Source organism: Uloborus diversus, chromosome 7 (assembly GCF_026930045.1).
Source record: "Uloborus diversus isolate 005 chromosome 7, Udiv.v.3.1, whole genome shotgun sequence".
Classification (NCBI taxonomy): Eukaryota; Metazoa; Arthropoda; class Arachnida; order Araneae; family Uloboridae; genus Uloborus; species Uloborus diversus.
Genome location: NC_072737.1, coordinates 167,103,833 through 167,122,465, shown reverse-complemented (window position 1 = coordinate 167,122,465; position 18,633 = coordinate 167,103,833). Strand labels below are relative to the sequence as shown.

The following is an 18,633-nucleotide window of genomic DNA, read 5'->3' as shown; positions in this document are numbered from 1 at the left end:
AAAAGTTGAATGTAAATTGAGCGTTTATTACCAACATTATTGCAATTAGAAGAAATTTTTTAAAAAACTGAATTTCAAAAGAAGATAAATTGAAGCATCAACATTGTAAGCATCAAACGAAATGATAAGTATTTCACATAAACTTCCAACTTAATACTGTAGAAAAAATAATTGCAAGGGGAACTTTTTCCAAAAAGTGGGATGTGATGAGGAAAAACTGGGGTTGTATTTGGATTTAGGGCGTCATTTTACACAAGAATCAGCCAGAATGGTATCAGAACCATGTTGAAGGTTTTTTTTTTTACTGTGCAGTGTAATTTGTGCATTGGAACTTGTTAACTCCTTAATATTAAGAGCCATTCTAAGAAAAAGCTGCCATTTTGTCCCACATGCGACAGTTCATACATTTCTGTAAAAAGTTAATAACTTTAAAAGATAATGAAGAAAACTTTTTGCTAGAGAAATCCCGCATACATTTGTGATTACTTAAACACACCAAAATTTTGTTCATTAACCTTCTAAAATGTTATTTTTAATGAAATAAATGAGCTGTTGCGTGCAGAGTAAAAAATTTCGCTTTTCCGTGGAATGGCCCCTTAGCATGAAACCATTTTGAGTATTGTCATTTTGAGCGAAAGAAATGGCTGGCTCATATACGAAATGTCTGAAAAGTGAAAGAGCCTTCATCACAAGGGACTCTGCATTCGCAACTTCAGGTAATTAAACAATTCCATGAAAATTTACTCAAAAATTAAATAAGTGTAGATTATTCAAGCATTGATCTCTTCATCAATGCAAGAGGAGCCCTACAGCATTTTTATACACAATACTTGAAAATATACAAATAATTTCTAGTCTGTTATTTTAATCTCTATTAAAAAAATATAATAATGTTGGAAGTTCTTTTTAAATCTAAAAGTAATAGAACAGTTTCACTGGAAAACTTCTGAAATTTTAATGTGAGTCATGCTAAATTAACCAATAAGTTTAACTGCATTTTTCATCTTTTTCCTATAACATACTTTTAAATAAGTTTTCATAAAAATAAAATGAATACATTTTTTTAAATGCTGAATTAAAAAGTACAAGCAAAAGATCTTTTAAGTTGCTTTTATTTCTGAAAAATAGAGAAAAAAATTTTTTTATACCAAGCACCATATATAAAGGATTCTTACCTGAAATTTTATGGTAACTAATGATGTCTCTGAATGGACAGTTGGCAAGCAAAAACCTCCAGAATAAATCTAGTATTGAGTAAAAAAAATAATGTTAGCATTAGAGATTTTAAAAATTTACTAAATATCAAGAAGAGAATTCTAAAGAAACGGTTCAAAAATCACCATATTTATCTGTGCACAATACTTGGCATTAACAGAATTGAGGTTTGAGCAAACACTATACCTAAGAAAAGAAAAAGTACTTATTACTTCAAAACACAACAATTTAAATCATTATAGCTAACCCTTAATATTGTCTTGGGAAGGTACAGCGCAATATCTGCATACATGGGCGCCCATATGCAAAATTATAAGGGGGAGGGGCTCAGATATTCTAACCATGGTTTAGCATGCTATTTTCCCCATGAAAACCACTTTCAGGACATATTAGAGTCATTAAAATTGGACATTTTTAATTACTTATTCAATAAATGCCTGGAGAAGAAATATTTTCACATTTTTGCAAAGAAAAAAATACTAAAAACAAGGAAGTTCTAATTTCCCCCTATATGCGCGCTCCTTGTCTGCGTAAATGAGTTTGAGATATTTGGTTCCATACTGACAATATTGAAATGTTGGAATTTGATGCTTTTCTCGTGCTTTACTCTCTGCAGAAACCAAATAAACAAGCTTCTACAACAAAGCTTAAAGTTTAATAGATGGCAAAAATGCAAAAGAATGAAAAAGAAAAATGCAGTTGCTGTGCTTTACCTTTCCATGGCAGAATATTTCAAATACTTCATTATTTTGGCTACAATACTTTCAGCGATTGCTTTGTGGGATAGCTACTTGAATAACATTTACGTTTGAAAATCAAATACTAATTCAAACATGAAACCATAAATACTTAGTATAATGTACATATTTCTTCAGCTGTGCAAAAAAAGTTAATTGACCTAAACCAGTTTTCAAATACAAAGATTTGTTCATTGTACCATTAAGGGTGCAAGGGGGGATTGCTTAAAATATTTAAAACCTTTGAAAACTCGAAAAGCCACTCTCTACAGCACACTCGAGCAGTGTTTCTTTCAGAACTTTTGCTCCAGGGAGGAGCACTTTGGAAGTTTGGGGGCAACAGCATATTTAAGCGGGCGGGGCACTTTAAGAGTTTGGAACGGGTCAAGGGCGTATTTAAAGAGTGGGACATAACTCAAACTTGAAGAGAAGTTATTTAGGAGAGTGAATATCCATGACAAGGCACAGAGGGAAATCATGAAATGTCACAACCATCTGCCACTAATGCCCCCACATACAGATGCACCTAGATTAGCCACCAGGTGAAAGTGCCCAACTTTTTCATCTCTTTTTCTGTTTAATCTGCCCCCTGCTGCACTTAGAGCCTAGAAGTTGCATTGTATCCATCATTTTTCAAGATTTTTTACACTTGATCTTATCAGCTCTCCCTCCCCCATTCAATATTTTATTTTCACATACACTGCTAAGAAAGCATTTATTATTTACCCCCTCTTCTGTTTCGGACGAGTCGGGGGGGGGGGTTAAGATTTAACATGCAATTGATATTGTAGGCAAACTTCAGCAAGCGAGAGTTTGTACCATAATCCTGTAACATCCTGTCCTTTTGCTTCATTCTATAAAGATGTAGAAAGCAATGTTGAACATGCACAGTAAAAATTTTAATTTGGGTGTTTTAGACTAAAAATCAAGCCGCAAGCCATCCATTTATTGCTTATAATTCTATATAAAAAAACTGCAGGAAAAACAATGCTACTATTTTTCAAAGTTTATTTGGAAAGGAAAATACATGTTTTCAAATATCTTTTCATGAAAACATGCATTTGCGCAGGATTGGAGAAAACTTGTTAAACTGCCACCCTGGACTTTCGTCACCTTTCGTCCCATCATTAAGATTGGCGGTTCACCAAGGTTCGACTGTATTTTTATCTCTATCTGAGCGAATCAAAATATTGAGGTTGCACTTGTATGTTGTGTATATAGATACTAAGATATGTTGGTTGTTTATAAAGTCTTGCACTGATAAAGTAAATTCATTTTTTTAAAAATTACTTCTTATTTAAACATAATTATTTTTAAAATTTTGATCTTTATCACAATTTTTTCTCATGCCGTGTTAAGGCAATATTTTAGACAAAGATATTAAGAGATGTTCATGAATTTCTTTTGAAAAACGTACTTACCTAGTCCCATCGTTTTCATCTCTTATACTGTTTTGGCAAGGTATACAGGTGATATTTTCACCATCTTCAACTAAGAAACAAAAGTAATTATATAGCACTAAAAAATTACATTGAGGAAAGGACATATTAAAGAAACTTGATTTCAATTTGAATAGGTTTATGTCAGCAACTGACGAGCAGTATAGCTTACTGTGATACAAGCTCTCCCTGTGGAAAGTGGTTACATTTACTTGGGTGCTAAGAAAAACACTAGAAGAAAATTAACTACAGTTTTGAAATCAGCAGTTTATTTTACTCAAAAACAGCACTAAAATCAAACTCAATAGAAACTTAGTTAAAAATGGTTACCCTGTGTAATATCTTACACTAGAACCTCCAGTTTGCTTTGATGATCTCTGATGTGATTTCTAATACTCAAAAGCATAATCTGGCAAGATCAAAACAAACATACAAGTGGCCTCTAGAGGATTCAGATTCAAATTTCCTTCGAAGATAGCTACAACTTTGATTTTTAGACTATTAACTCAAAGGTCTAAATGAGAATGCTTTAAATCAGAATGTAAAACATAATCAGAAAGAAGTATACATCATGTAAATCAGAATATTATTTTAATGTAATCAGAAAGAAACAATACTCCTTCATACAAAATGTAAATTCTCTACTTCATATTTCTTTTTAAATCATTTTTTATGTCCGAAAATATCCCTCTTAAGACATGAATTAGTTTTGAAAGCATTTTCAGTTAAAATATTTCAATAAAAAGGAAGTGTCCAGCAGAGGGGAAAATGTTCTAAGTCCATAAGATAAAATATGGTTCTGAAACTTGTGAGTTGTTTTTATGACAATAATTTCTTTTTAAAAAAAAAAGAAGAAGAAAAACAAAACAAAGTATAGTTAGGACTAACAAAAACCGTTGTAACATGATAAAACTTGTGAAGATAAAGCTGGCATCTCTAAAAGCTAATAAATGCATCCGCTTTCCCATAGAAACTGGTATTTCCCTGTATATCTGATGAGTGATAGAAGAGCCCAACCTCAAAAGTTGAGAGTTCTCAACTTCAGCAGACATTCTAAATACGAGGGCTGTTCAATAAGTAACAAGACTAAACTTATAAAAAATACAGAACATCTTTAATAGTCATAATTTACATGATTTTTTTTCAAAATAACTTCTGCAGGGCTAAATGTATTCATTCCAAGGTTCTGTCCACTTCTTAAAAACTTGTGAACGTTAAGTTTGTGAGAGCTATTTCAAAACCACCTCTGAAGAGTTCAGACATGCTTTGTTGCTTTCAAAATGTTTGCCTTGTAATGGTTTCTTAAGTTGAGGAAACAGCCAGAACTGACCGATGTAAAATAGTTCTGAGATTCCCCTTGATAATAATAGCAGCAGTGTTAATCATTGTATCTGTGATGGACGTTGAAGGTTGTCCCTCACGTTCAATATCTTCCACATTCTGCTTGCATTCCTTAAAAGCTTTATGCCAGCAAAATGTACCAACTCTAAACATTGCTTCATCATTGAAAACTTCACGGATCATATCAAAAGTCTCCGATGCTGATTTTTGCAGACGAAAACAAACTTTAACCGCATAACTTTGTTCCAACGACGCTTCCATTTTGACAACTAGCTGCGTCTTCTAGAGGCACGCCAACAGGCTTCAATTAAAACACATGATACTCAAGAACACTAGTCTGTATGCACCAACTATCGGCAGTTTTTGTTAATACAGACAACAGACATTTTTCATGAAACAGAAATTAACATTCCGATGAGTGGTTTTGCGGCAGTAAAATTAGTCTTATTTCTCGTAGGCGCCTGCCATCAGGCTTCAATTCAACCACGTGATACTCAGGATCATGAGTCTGTACGCTCCAACTATCGGTAGGTTTTGTTAAAACAGACATTTCTCATGCCACAGGAATTAACATTCCGATGAGTGGTTTTGGGGCAGTAAAATTAGTTTTATTACTTATTGAACAGCCTACGTATTATCAAAAAAAAAAAACTCATATATTAATATTTTTTTCACTTTAATTTATCTAATTAACATGCCCTGATGGTGCTGAATGCCTTATTTTATTTATTAGTTTATTCTTTGATCTAGTAGAGAACACTTTTGGTTAATTTTGTGCATTTCAAAAGTACACTTTTGATCATCTCTAACTTGAATAAAACTCCAAACCCCACCAAATTTGTTGCATAAGTTTGTACCATTTTTAATCTAGTTTCCGAGAATATATTGGGTTTTGGAAGTTTTGGTGGGCTAAAAATGCTATTTATCTTTTACTTTTTATTTTACTTTCTGAGCACAAGTTAATGTACGAAATTGAACTCAATTTTGCTGTTCAAAGATTTTTTTAGTTATTTTAACTGATTTAAATCTTAAATCTAACTATAAATTTGACTTTACAGTACAATACCAATCAAAATGCAAGAAAAATTAACTCTCTATCTCGAAAAATAAATCCTTTATCATGAATACTGTATATGTATGTACGGTTGCTGGATATGCGATTTTTGCTAAACGACAAGTTTTTGAAAAAGTTTTAAAGTGCTGCCATTCAAAAAGTAACTGTTATATTAAGATAAAAATTTCCAGTTATTCTTATATCTATGCATAGAACAGCCTCACGAAGTTTCATTGAGATCTGAGAACCTCGGGTGTCTACCCCTGGATGATTTGACATGGAATGACCCTAAGGCGCTGGACTTGTAATAGAAGGGTCCTGGATTCGATGCCAGCAGGTTGAAGATTCTCCATGTTTGTCAATGGTGACTGGGGCACATTAAATATGTCGTGATCATTAAGTCTTCAAAGTGAACCAAGATCTCTGGGCAATGGCGCCCATATGCAAAATTTTAAGGGGGAGCTCAGATATTTTCCTCATGGTTTAGAGTATTTCAGTACATATTATAGTTATTAAAACTTGACATTTTTAATAACTTATTCAATAATGGCTGGAGAAGACATGTTTTTACATTTTTGCAAAGGAAATAGTACTAAAAGCAAGGAAGTTCTGATTTTAAAGAGGGGAGGGGGCTTGAGCCCCCCCCCCTCCCGTATATGGGCGCCCTAGCCTCTGGGGAAGCTGGATGAAGGGTTGCTTGGCTTCTGGTCTGGATTAAAAAAAGAAATTAAAAAAACGGAGCTTCTTCAGAGCTTTAACTGGTTAAACCTAATAGTTTTAAGTAGCCCTGGAGTGTGACTGATATGATATGTAACATGAATGAAATTAAGATAGAATGCACTTGTTTACACCTTAGTACTACAGTCTATAGCCATGCATATATATGCAATCATGAAAAGATGTGTGCTTGTAACTAAACAGCATTTTTTTCAAGTGTACAATTCAAAGGTTCCCGACAGATAATTTTTTATTAATCATGCCTGGTAGAAATTGTTAGTGTAACAGTAAATTTTACAACTTACTAATAAGGAAAAAAAATTACACATTACAGATAAATCAAAACATGAGCTGATGCAAAAATATATATACAGTCAAACCTCCATATATCGAGCTTCCACGTATCAAAATTTTCTATATATCGAAATCCCAGCAAATTTCTATGTTCATTATATAGAAAAATTGTCTCCATTTATCGAAAAAAATCTCTATATATCGAAAGATTTTTCGAGACATTCGTAGATTTTTTTTCCACTTTAGACTGTTTGTCTCATGAAAAATGAAGGTTAGAGGAGAAAATTATGTTCACTAAAGGTTTCTGCGGAACTCATAAGGAATCTGGGGTTGAAGAGTGTGTAGTTAAGTCATTGTCCCGTTCTGAAGTTCTTAAATTTTCTCAAGTTTATTTTAAATCTTAGTTGTAACCAGTAACACTAAAATCGGTTACAAGTTATCTCTTTTGTCCGTTGATTATCATTCCTAGTCTTCTTAGCTTCAGTAAAAATCATTCAAGTTAAGTAGATTGATTTTTTTACTTTTCTCTCGATTACATTCTTAAAACGAAAATTTCCTAACGTTTCGATCAAGTTGAATTGCCGAAGAATATGAAGATGTATGTTGACGTAAAAATGTAATTTCTGTTAATTTTTAAATCATTAACTTTCATTTAATCCGAAGCTTGTATAAATTATAAATTGGGTTTCATACACGAAAATTAGCTTTTATTTTAATGTTTTAGGATACTTATATGATAAAATAAGATTGTTTCCATATATTGAAATTTCTATCTATTGAATTTTTTCCCGGCAATTTGCTACTTCGATATACGGAGGTCCGACTGTATATATACAAAACAGTATAGTTTTAAACATCATGTTATAAACACATTCATTAGTTGCATGCTGGAAGTTTATTTTACCTAATGTTCCATTTATGCAAGGTTCACAGCCGCCTATGGTTTCATTATATGGATTGCTTTTAGGACACTCAAGACAGTTACTTCCATCTATGGATAGTTGCTAATAAAAATAAATAAGGATATGTAAGTTTCATTGTAAAAAAGATAACATATGAATACAATAATATAGACTTGTAAAAATTAGCCATCAGTGTAACGTAAAGTTCATATAAGCTGTAATTATGTATATCATGGGAAAAAAGGTTTTATTTACATTCAACAATTCAATAGTTTCTTGAATTCTAAATCTACCATTTTAATCAGCGGATTTACATGACTACTTTATATTAATCTGACATCTACAAATTTGACTTACTAAATTATTTTCTAGAAAGATACAAAATTTCTTTGACTTCCATTGTTTGCTGTATTTTACTTGTATGTAACTAGTATGTATTGACCATTATTTTATTTTAAAAATTTCATTATTTTACTTTTATTTATGCAACATTTTCATGTTGAAGTCGGAGTCAAATTTAGAGTTTTGTATACTTTCTTATATGGAAACCCTTTTTAAATATTTTAAATAGTTTTAGCATTTTCAAAACAATTTAGGAAATTAGTTGCACTGTAACAACTAATGATTTTTTTCAAAAATGACAAAAATTGAAAAGATAAACTTCTGAAAAAGAGGGGGAAAAACTCAGTCAGTCAAAAAAAGCTTTTTTGAACAAACAGCACTTCAATGTTTGACTGACTGTATTTTTCCTACCTGTTTTTACACAAATATCTGACTTACAGGGATTCGTACAAAAGAGGACAGGTTATTCAAAAAGTATACTTCAGCAATTACTGGATGGCATCATTACTCTATTTCCATGAAAATCGACTGACAACCCTTTAAATATAAATGCTGAATTATTTAAAAATTACTACCCAGTTTTTCAAATGACATTTTGTACAGCCATGCTTTCGTTTCTTTTTCTGAGTGCCAAAATAACGACTGAGTGAGGTCAGCCAGAAATGTCTGCTCGTTGTTCCATGATGTCATAATAACGGACTATGCCATCCCGCTGGACACCAATAAAACAATCCACAATAATATGGCGAAAATAATAAATAAAATTGCTAAATTCAACATGTTTTTATTGGTAGTTTACTTACAGTTCCAGCAGGACATGCTGCACATGTTACATCATGAGGTCCTTTTCTAGCCTTTGTATAGTAATGAGATTTGCAAGCACATGATCCTGTAGTGTATAAAAATTTTACTTAATAATTATAACAAACAATATATCAATTTTCTTACAAAAGAACATCAATAATATCTGAGATAGCAACTCGTAAAGAGGCAAAATAAAAAGAGGTTAATAAATAGACTAGATAAATTATGTACGTCCAACCATATAATATCACAACCTAGCAACATTGTCATTTTGACACAGCTCAAAAAAAGAGCATCTCAGAGAAAATCTAGGTTTTATGCAATGCTACTTTTAATGGATTTATTCTTGAATATTACATGACCAAAATCTTTATTATGTGATGTTTACTGGTTGATGTTTGCAGATTAAATTAATATACAGTAACTCCTGACTAACCGGCTCAAGTGAGACCAGGAGGTTAATAAGCTTTAAGAGGGTCATTCATCTTCATTGGAGACTAATAAATTGACTAGGCCCAGCCTAGCCCAGAACATGTTGCCAGGGTTGGCCAGATTGGACTCAATTGGGTGGACCCAATGGTTTTTTTTTTTGAAAAAACTCATTATTTAGCCCACTTTTGGGTTTTTTAAAATTTTCAAAAAAGTTTTTCAAAAAAATAATTAATTTAAATACTTTTACAATTTAAACTTTTTTTTTATTTGTTTTTCACCACAGACAAAGGACATAAAAATTGAATTTTGAATTTAATAGTATTTCTTAACTCTTAACGGCATTAAAAAAATACTTCAAAGATTTGAAATAAATATATTTAACTTTTTTCTTTAACTATTCAATAAATAACTCAAATTATCTTGACTAAGTCCTGTCACGTCTGATTTTCTCAATATTTGTAGATTGTACAGAGGAAACTATTCTAGCTAAAGGGCTTTCATGTGAATTATTTTCTGCAAACCAACACGTCACAAATCTCAAATAAACAAGGTATATTTTTTAGAAATTAACAGGTTTTACAAACGGTTGGACAGAAAACATAATAGGATGTACAGTAATTTCATTATCTTACAAAAAAGTTTAATATTTCTTACTCTGTTCACAGAAATAGAAAAACAGGCAGCATAAAATTCAAAGAAATGTCTTGGTTAAGCTGGAATTCAGTAAAAAGGGATTTAACCCTTCGGACGGAACATCCGTCTCTTGGACGGATATTGTCTATAAATTTTCCGATAGCTACCACTGTGGTGTGAGTTGGAAGAGGTGGTTTCAAGGTTGCTTCTTTCATCATTTCCCCTCAACGTTCAGCATGAAAATTTAGTCGTCCTTTGCACTCAAAGCAGGTAAGAGCGTTTTTATTTATACCTACCCCGTTCTCCAGGCGGATGTTCCTTATAACTGGTGGTTGGAATATCCGTCTGTTAGGCGGGTGTTCCTTTTAACGTACGTTTTTAGCATCCGCTTGTCAGACGGGTGTTCCGAAAGCAATGCTTTTGACTTGTACTCGTTTAATAAAATTAATTTAATTATTGTATTTTGTAATTGTGATGATAAATAATTTGTTTTATATTGTTCCAAGATCCACTATGGCTGTTCCAACAAACATATCCACACGAACCAAACGAATTGTTCAACTTGCTCTTGAACAAGAATCCGACTCCGCCATTGATTCTGATGATTCTTACGTCCCTAAAAATGATGACTTGCAGGAATCCGATCATGAGACGTCCTCCGAAATTGATGAAGATGAAAGCGACGGACTGCTAGTTTCGCATGAAGAAGAAGGAAGTGGAGAGTACTATGGAAAAAAAAATGCATTGTTTGGAAAAAAAGACCTGTAGTTGCTTCAAATCATCCAATTCAAAGAAATATCATAAAAGTTCGTCTCTCGAAGCCTGATGGTCCTGCTCGATTGCTAGGAGGTAAGCCAACCCCAAAAGAACTATGGGATCTTTTTTTTACGAACGACATTTTACAACTGATAGTGACGCACACAAACTCAAAACTTACCGAAATGCGTACCACGATAAAACACCAAGATTCAGTGGCATACAAAAACACAGATGTGGACGAAATAAACGCATTACTCGGGGTCATATTGCTTTGCTACATTTTCAAGTCATCCCGGGAATCATTACAATCTCTTTTTTCAACTTCAATTACGGGGCGACCAATTTTTCGAGCATTTTTGACTGAAAAAAGATGCAACATTCTCTTTCGGGCTCTTAGATTCGACAATTCAAGTACAAGGAAAAGGTAAGTCAAGTAAAAGGATACATGTGCTGTGAAAGAGTAATTTTTCGGAATATAAGTTACCTATACATAGTTTCTAAATAACATACTGTGATGTTGAAATAGTCTAAATATAGTAATAAAGTAATAAAAATCATCTTTGTACGTACCGCAAGGTTGATGAAATACTGTAGAGAAGTCCGTCAAACCTTGCCCTCATTCTTTCCATACCAAACCGGTTTCGGGCTTTGCCCATCATCAGAGGTTTAACAGGTGCAAAACCCGAAACCGGTTTGGTATGGAAAGAATAAGGGCAAGGATTGACGAACTTCTATACAGTACCGCCTTTTATTGTTGTTATTTTATTTTGAGGTAGGATATTATAATAGTTTTTTTTTTAATTATTATTATTATAGCTTGGGGTATAACTTGTTAATAGTCAGTTTGACTAATATTTGTAAAAGACTGATATAGTTTGTTTTTTTTTCCAACCAAAAATAGGATAATTTTATACTGTTTTCTATACAAAAGTTTTTCAGTATTGTAAATAAAAAGTTTCTTTATCGTTGTTGATTTGTTTTCATTCACCGTAAACAATACCGCTTAACAATCAGTCATCGAAAATGAGAAAAACCAAGGTGACCGTCTGAGAGACGGATGTTCCTCACAATAGTAAAAAATAAGATGTTCCGTCCGAAGGGTTAAACTACTTGAGGTTCTACAGTAGTTTTACATAACAAAATGAAATACAATAAAGTAAAATGCAAAAAAAAAATGTAATAATTAAAAATGAACAACAGATTTTATCACTCGAGAAGTAACTTTGCCTTAACTGAAGGTAATCATGGAAACTAAAAAATCTGAAGCTTCACCATTCTTGGGTTTCGTTGTCTTTTATACTTTTCTTAGGAAAACGCTGAATTTTCCAGCATTCTTTACCCCAAGACAATTTTTGTGCTTTGTCTATATACTTACGTTATAATATGCTACAAGTACCCCACATTTTCCCTAAAAAAAGACAAAAAAACCCACATTTCTTTTTAAAAAACCCAGCTATAGTTGGCTTTTATTTAAAAAACCCAAAAAACCCTGGGTCCATGGGATCCTTAAAAAAAACCGGGTTTTTGCCAACCCTGTATGTTGCTGGTCTTCAAATTTTTATTTTCAACTTTTTACTTCAGCAAGTCAATAAAAACGTTATGCTTTACTAACATTTTAATTTTGGTTTTAAGGAGACCTTTTTTTTTTTTTTTTGTAAAGGTTTTGTTTTCTCAATCACAATAGTTGTAAATAGTTGCTTTTGCATTGAATAAAGATCAATAGAAATTTGATTTTTAAGTTGTAACAGCTTTATTAGTTTTTGGTTTAATAATCTCTAGCCTATGATTTATCAAATTTCGCGAATCTGATATTTGGCATTTTTTGCAAATTTTGAGTACTCACTTTCACTCTAAATAGTTTTAACTACTGGTATTCAATTTAAAAAATAGCATTATAATGCGTTAAAATGTATTTCTGTAGTTTTAAGATGGAATAAAATAGGGAACAAGTTGGATTTTTGAGTTTTCTTTTGAAGTTTTGTTCGGGAAAATATTTCCCTGTGTGTCAGATGATTCTACAACTTTGAAGTTAATTTTTGTACATGAGTAATGCGGTACATATGGAAAAATTGTTCATATTTTTTTAGGTATTAAAAAAAAAAAATGCTAACTTTTTCAAAAATTGCCAAAAATGCATACTTTTAAAAATGGCAGAAAAATCAAGCAAAAATTTCTTGGTTTTCTAGTTCCCCTCTCTAAGAGCCAAATGCCTAAAACTTTTGACACAGGTTTCAGTGAAATAATTGTTTTTCTTTTAAAAAATTCACAAATGAAGCAAGATTGCGATAGATTAAGAACTGTTAAAAAATAGTGAAATTGGTTAAGATGAAAGGATTAGTGGTCCATATAGTATGCTGTGCAATTTAATGCAAATCTTTTCGGGACTCTTTTCACTGTAAAAAATATTTTGGTTTCCTCAGGTTTGTGTGAACTGTTTTTCAATGTTATGGATTTGTAAGTATTTTCTGTCATTTTGGGGTTGGCTGAGACAGCGTGGGCAAAAGCCTTGACCTCTGTGAATAGTAATAAACTCAAAAAGAATAAACGAAAACATGATTTACAATTGTTTTTGTATTGATAACTCATTCAAAATAGCTTTTTATTTTTTGGACTTTTAAAAAGAAAATGCATTGAAATATAACCCATAAATGTTACTTTGAAACTCAGACTATTAAAATCAAAAAAACACTAAGTAGCTTCTCTATTAAAAAGTACTTTGAATCTTTACATGAAGAATATTTTAAAAAAAAACCACATGAACAACATTATTTGAAAGAAAAACCATAATAATGCTAACTCAAAAATTTAATTTTTGGGGCATTTTTCAAACAGTTCATATTTCAGAATAACATTCCAACCTACCCCCCTCCAAAAATGCTCGCTACGAACCAGAAAGAGCCGGTTTACTTACCGTCATGAGCCTTCAGCTGCATGCCCATTTGTGTGTCTTCTCTACCACATTTTCGACATCTTACACATATTGGGTCATAGTACTCAGTAGCATTACAAAATTCAGGTGTTATTGCAGGCAGAGGTACATTTCCATTCATTACATTAACGAAACTAAAAAGAATTAGTGAAAATATCACCATTTGTGTCATCTTTGCACCATTACGAAACCTTCATTCTCAGAACGATACTAACGCCATCTGATCATATGTTTAGTAAACAATCGCACGTGTAAGATAAAAATATATTCTAATATTGTGTCTATAAATTACTTTTCTTATATAAGATCATGCTTTTTAATAAGCTGAACAAATGTACTTATTTTTTTTAAGCTTCTTCTAGTGTAAATTCTTTACATTTGCATCGTTATGAATTCAATTATTTGTTGTTCTTCGAGTAGTTGCCTTAAAATTCGTTGCTATGGCAACAAGGTGAAGGTCAATGCCCTGAGCAAAATGAATTTTGGTTTTTGTCACTTTTATACATTAAAGAGTACAATTTACTGCTTTTTTAAATTCTGCAACGGATCTGTCGTGTTATTTTAGGAATGGCTTAATGTCTAAACAGCAGTTCCATTCGGGAAAAAAAAAAAAAAAAACAGGTAGATTGTGCTTTCAGCACTGCTACTACTACTGTTTATAGATGAGCTGCTGGTGTTAGGAGTTCTTACTTATTTTTTTTTTTGAAATTCTTTTATATTACTTTTGTTATCCAGTTATGGAATTGCTTGATTTTTAAAACAATATTTCTTTAGTTTTCAACATTTTGTGAGTAGTTAGCGGAAGTTCTTCGTCAAATGAATATCATACTACTAAGTGGGCAAACGAGTGGAGTAGTAAATGTTGGGAAATGTCAAATGCTACATTTAGGCCGTACAAAGTAAGCATAAAATTTATTATTCACTGGGTTCAGCCATTGGTCAGGCAGAAAATGTTATTGATCTGAGAGTCTCAAAATATCAGGACTACAAGTTTTGTCAACAGTGCAAGTAACCAGGCGAGGAATCCAGAGGGGTGGGGTGAGGATCATGCCCCCTACCCCTTTAAGGTGACCAAAAGTAGCCTAACGGCTGTGTTTTAGGGCCTATATTTCCAAAATTTCATCACAAACCCCCTATTTATGCTCAAAAATGACACTTATGAGCTAGAGGTGCAGATTAGCGGTCGCCACTCGCCAATTGGCGACCAAAAATTTTCAATGGCTACCAAAGATTTCAGCGCCGATCGCCACCGGATGACCAAAGGGGAAAAAAATCCCCCCAAGTTGAAGTTATCGATTGCACTGTGCTTTCGGATCCAGTTTTTCATGCTGTGGTAATCAGTGCCCCCGCTAGGCCGTTTTTGAAGGGCGCAGCGCCATGCCCTTCTTTTAGATCGCGAAATGCGCCCTACCCTTTTCAAAAATAAGAAATTGCACCTTTTGTTTTTAAAAAATGCCTCAACCATCGTTTCGACCTGCCGCGATATCGGGGCATTTTATTTGTCCAGCGATGGTCTGCAAAAACGCCAATGTCTTATCCTTGTTCCCAGAATTTCACCTTGAAAACGGCCCCATAAACAAAAGGGGAAGCAAATACCTAGGGGAAGAAGGGATGAGATTCTCAGAATTCAAAGAGGCTTATCAGTAGGAAACAAAGGCATGTTCTTCCCTTCTACTGAGGGCTTGTTTTTGTAAGGTTGTGGGAAGGAGTGGGGTCTTCTGGGAAGGGAGAGATCTTTGCTTCATTCCTTCCCATCCTTGATCTTCTGAGAATCAACAATGAGAAAGGGAATAGGACAATTTCCTAACATTTCAGCCCTTTGTGTCCGTTTTTCGTCTGCACGTGGAAATTAGGCTTAGTTCATTATAGCGCATTGCTAGTGATTGTGTAGCAATCTTTTAACATCTGTTTCTCGAAAGTTAACTTTCTGATTGTTTCCTAAGAAAAACATAGTACAAAGCTTACTGGGCTAAAATACAAGGGTATTTTTTTAACATCTCGGATTTTTAACCCCATCCCCCCCCCCCCCAAAACCGTTTGAAATGGAAACATCGCAATGACAGGACGTTCATTCAATTCTTTCCTTTTTGCTAAGTATTTTAATTATCTTTGTATATGATTCATACAACAGATTATTTAAAACACTTATTGACATAATAAAAAGCATACTTTTGACTTATTTGTGCTTTTTTCTAACTGAAATAATCTTGCACTGTTTCTTTTTCATTCATAAATATTATACAACTGATTTTTAAAAAAATCACAAAATTAAAATGGCAAAATATTAAATTTTCACAAAAATTGTCTGAGATTAAAATCTTAGCTTGGCCCAAGCTGTTTATGCATTGCATTTAGGAGCGCATACATCTGCGAACACATTTGTGTTATGAATTTGAACAACTCCAAGACTAGGAAATAGAACTCAAATAAAATCTTTTTAGTTTTGCAACTTGCTACCACTGCATTTTTGAAGCACTGCACACAGTATTTTAAGTTAATTATTCTATTTGAAGTGTAATATATTTAAAAAAGAAGAATTTATACTCATCACAATTTTGATGTCTACTAAAATACTTAATGGCACAATGCACATTACTAGGCAGTTTCTTTGGTAGGAAGGGGGGGGGATCAGTTATTAAATACTGTTCTTCTTAAATTGAAATTCCAAGGGTTTTGAAATGCCTAGATTTTTTTTTTTTTTACTCTTATAGGTAGTTAAAATTTATGGCCTGAAAAGTGTTGAAAAACACCCAAAGCCAAGTTTCAGCATTAGCTAAATGTTCCTATGGAGTGTGGAAAATGTGCTTAGCTTAGTTGGCATTTGTGTGTGTGTGTGGGGGGGGGGTGAGCTAACCCTATTCTGAACACAAGTGCGTTTTCAGGATGAAATCACATTTAGTACTAAAGTCAATGGTGACGGCGATCAAGGTGGGGGGGGGGGGAGGTCATGGTGCAGACTAGACTGTTTGAATTTTTGCAAGGTGTTTTAAGTGTTATTTCTCCTCTTAATTTTTTTTTTTGGGGGGGGGAGGGTTGAGGGGCGCTCAGTTCTTTTTGAGTGGTGCATCATTAGTCTTGGATGGGGAGGGGGGGGACACCGCGTTGAAATAGTGCCCTTTTTTAAAAAGTGCCCCTTTCAAAGGCCAGCACGTCTAGACGCGACGTCACTTACTGACCTTCAAGAAAAGTTGAAATGTTGCCCCTCTCCTCGCTGATTCGTTGACCACTTCCCGTTTGCTACACCTACACTGCGTTAGGGGCTTAGAGCATTGATCGGGGGGGGGAGAAAACTGCCCCCCCCCCCCTCCGCGGTCCAGCAGATATGATCCCCGAACCCAATTAAGGTCAACACCGCAGCATCTGCAGACTTGATTTCAGTTCTTCAAAACGAAGACAACCAGCATCAAGTCAGTTCATTTTTCATTATTATAGAAATTTTTTTTTTTTTTTTTTTTGGAAAGATTACTGTAACGAGTGTGACAAACTAAACATGGCATCAAATACATTATTTTTCTGCTGTATAATACGCTATTGATTTAAAAATCAATTTTTAGAAGTACCAAATTACTTTAAAGTGGCCGACTTACACCGGTGTCATGAAACTTTTCTCGACTTGCTTCGCGAAAATCTGCTTCCCTTGTTCCTTTTACATCTTGCAAATATTTTAATATATTATTTTTTTTTTCAATCTGAAAATATTTTGACAGATGCAGCGTTAAATTAGCTTATTTAATGTTTAATTTTCATGACTTTATTTAGGGAGCCATATTAAATTTGAAATCGTACTTCGTGCGAAAAATTGCACTTCGTGATTTAGATTTCAATCCTTTTACACTTTGTAAATATTAAAAATATTTCTTAAAATCGGAAGTTATTTTGCGCAGGCTAAATTTAATTAGCTTATTTCGTGTTTGATTTTAATGAATGGATTTATTTTTGGATCCATGCTTCCTTTGTAATCGTACTTCGCGGGGAAGTGCACCTCGTGGTTGAGTTTTCAATAGTTTTGCATCTTGTTCATTTCTTAATATTTTTGACAAATGAAAGTTATTTTGACGTATACTACCTTAGATTAGCTTGGTCTATGTTCCATTTTAATAAAAGAATTAATTTTGAAGCCACGCTTCCTTTGTAATCGTACTTTGCGGGGAAATGCACCTCGTGGTTGAGTTTTCAATCCCTTTAAATCTTGTACAGATTTTAATATTTTTGATAATCGGAAGTTATTTTGGCACAGGCTGCCTTAAATTAGCTTATTTTTATGTTTATTTTAAAGACTTGATTTATTTTTGGAATCGTGCTTTCTTTATAATCGTACTTCGCGGATAACTATAACCACGTGGTTGAGTTTTAAATCCTTTTGCATCTTATACATATCTTAATATTTTTGACAGACGAAAGTTATTTAGACAAATGCAACCTTATAATAGTTGTTTTATGTTCTATTTTTATAAAACAATTTATTTTTGAAGCCATGCTTCCTTTGTAACCGCACTTCGCGGGGAGCTGCACCTCGTGGTTGAATTTTCAATCTTTTTGCATCTTGTACAATTGTCTTCATATTTTTTATAAGCAAAAGTTATTTTGATGTGTGCTACCTTAGATTAGCTTGTTTCATGTTCCATTTTAATAAAAGAATTTATTTTTGGAGCCATGCTAACTTTGGAATCGCTTTGAGGATAATTGCATCTTGTGCTTTAGATTTCCTTTTGCATCTTGTACCAACATATTTTAATTTTTTTGGCAGTCGGAAGTTGTCAGATTTATTTTAAGTTTTTTTTAAATAAATAATGAATGCAATTATTTTCGGGAAACGTGCCGACATTGCACACCAGTTTTGCTAATCTTTTTGCATTTTTTAAGTACTTCAGAAGTTTTGATAATTGAAAGTTATATTTTAATAACTAAAAAGTAATAAATCCTGTTCATATATTTATTTTTACAGGCTTTATTTTAATCAATTTAATTTTATCCTAAAATATTAAATCTAAACATATTTTTTTTTGTTGTTGAATTTGAAATGTATTATTTCTAT

At 33.0% G+C, this 18,633-nt stretch overlaps 1 protein-coding gene across 1 annotated transcript in view; it reads right to left on the bottom strand.

Annotated features, from left to right (window-relative positions):
• LOC129226290 (meckelin-like) overlaps positions 1 to 13,770 on the bottom strand; it is a 94,438-nt gene extending 80,668 nt beyond the window's left edge. Inside the window, exons 1-6 of the mRNA XM_054860893.1 lie at positions 13,581 to 13,770; positions 8,845 to 8,930; positions 7,702 to 7,801; positions 3,374 to 3,443; positions 1,341 to 1,401; positions 1,176 to 1,244 (exon numbers count right to left, since the gene is read on the bottom strand). Of these exons, the coding sequence (XP_054716868.1) occupies positions 1,176 to 1,244; positions 1,341 to 1,401; positions 3,374 to 3,443; positions 7,702 to 7,801; positions 8,845 to 8,930; positions 13,581 to 13,770 (576 nt within the window). The remainder of the gene's footprint in view (positions 1 to 1,175; positions 1,245 to 1,340; positions 1,402 to 3,373; positions 3,444 to 7,701; positions 7,802 to 8,844; positions 8,931 to 13,580) is intronic.
• Between the last annotated feature and the right edge of the window lie 4,863 nt (positions 13,771 to 18,633).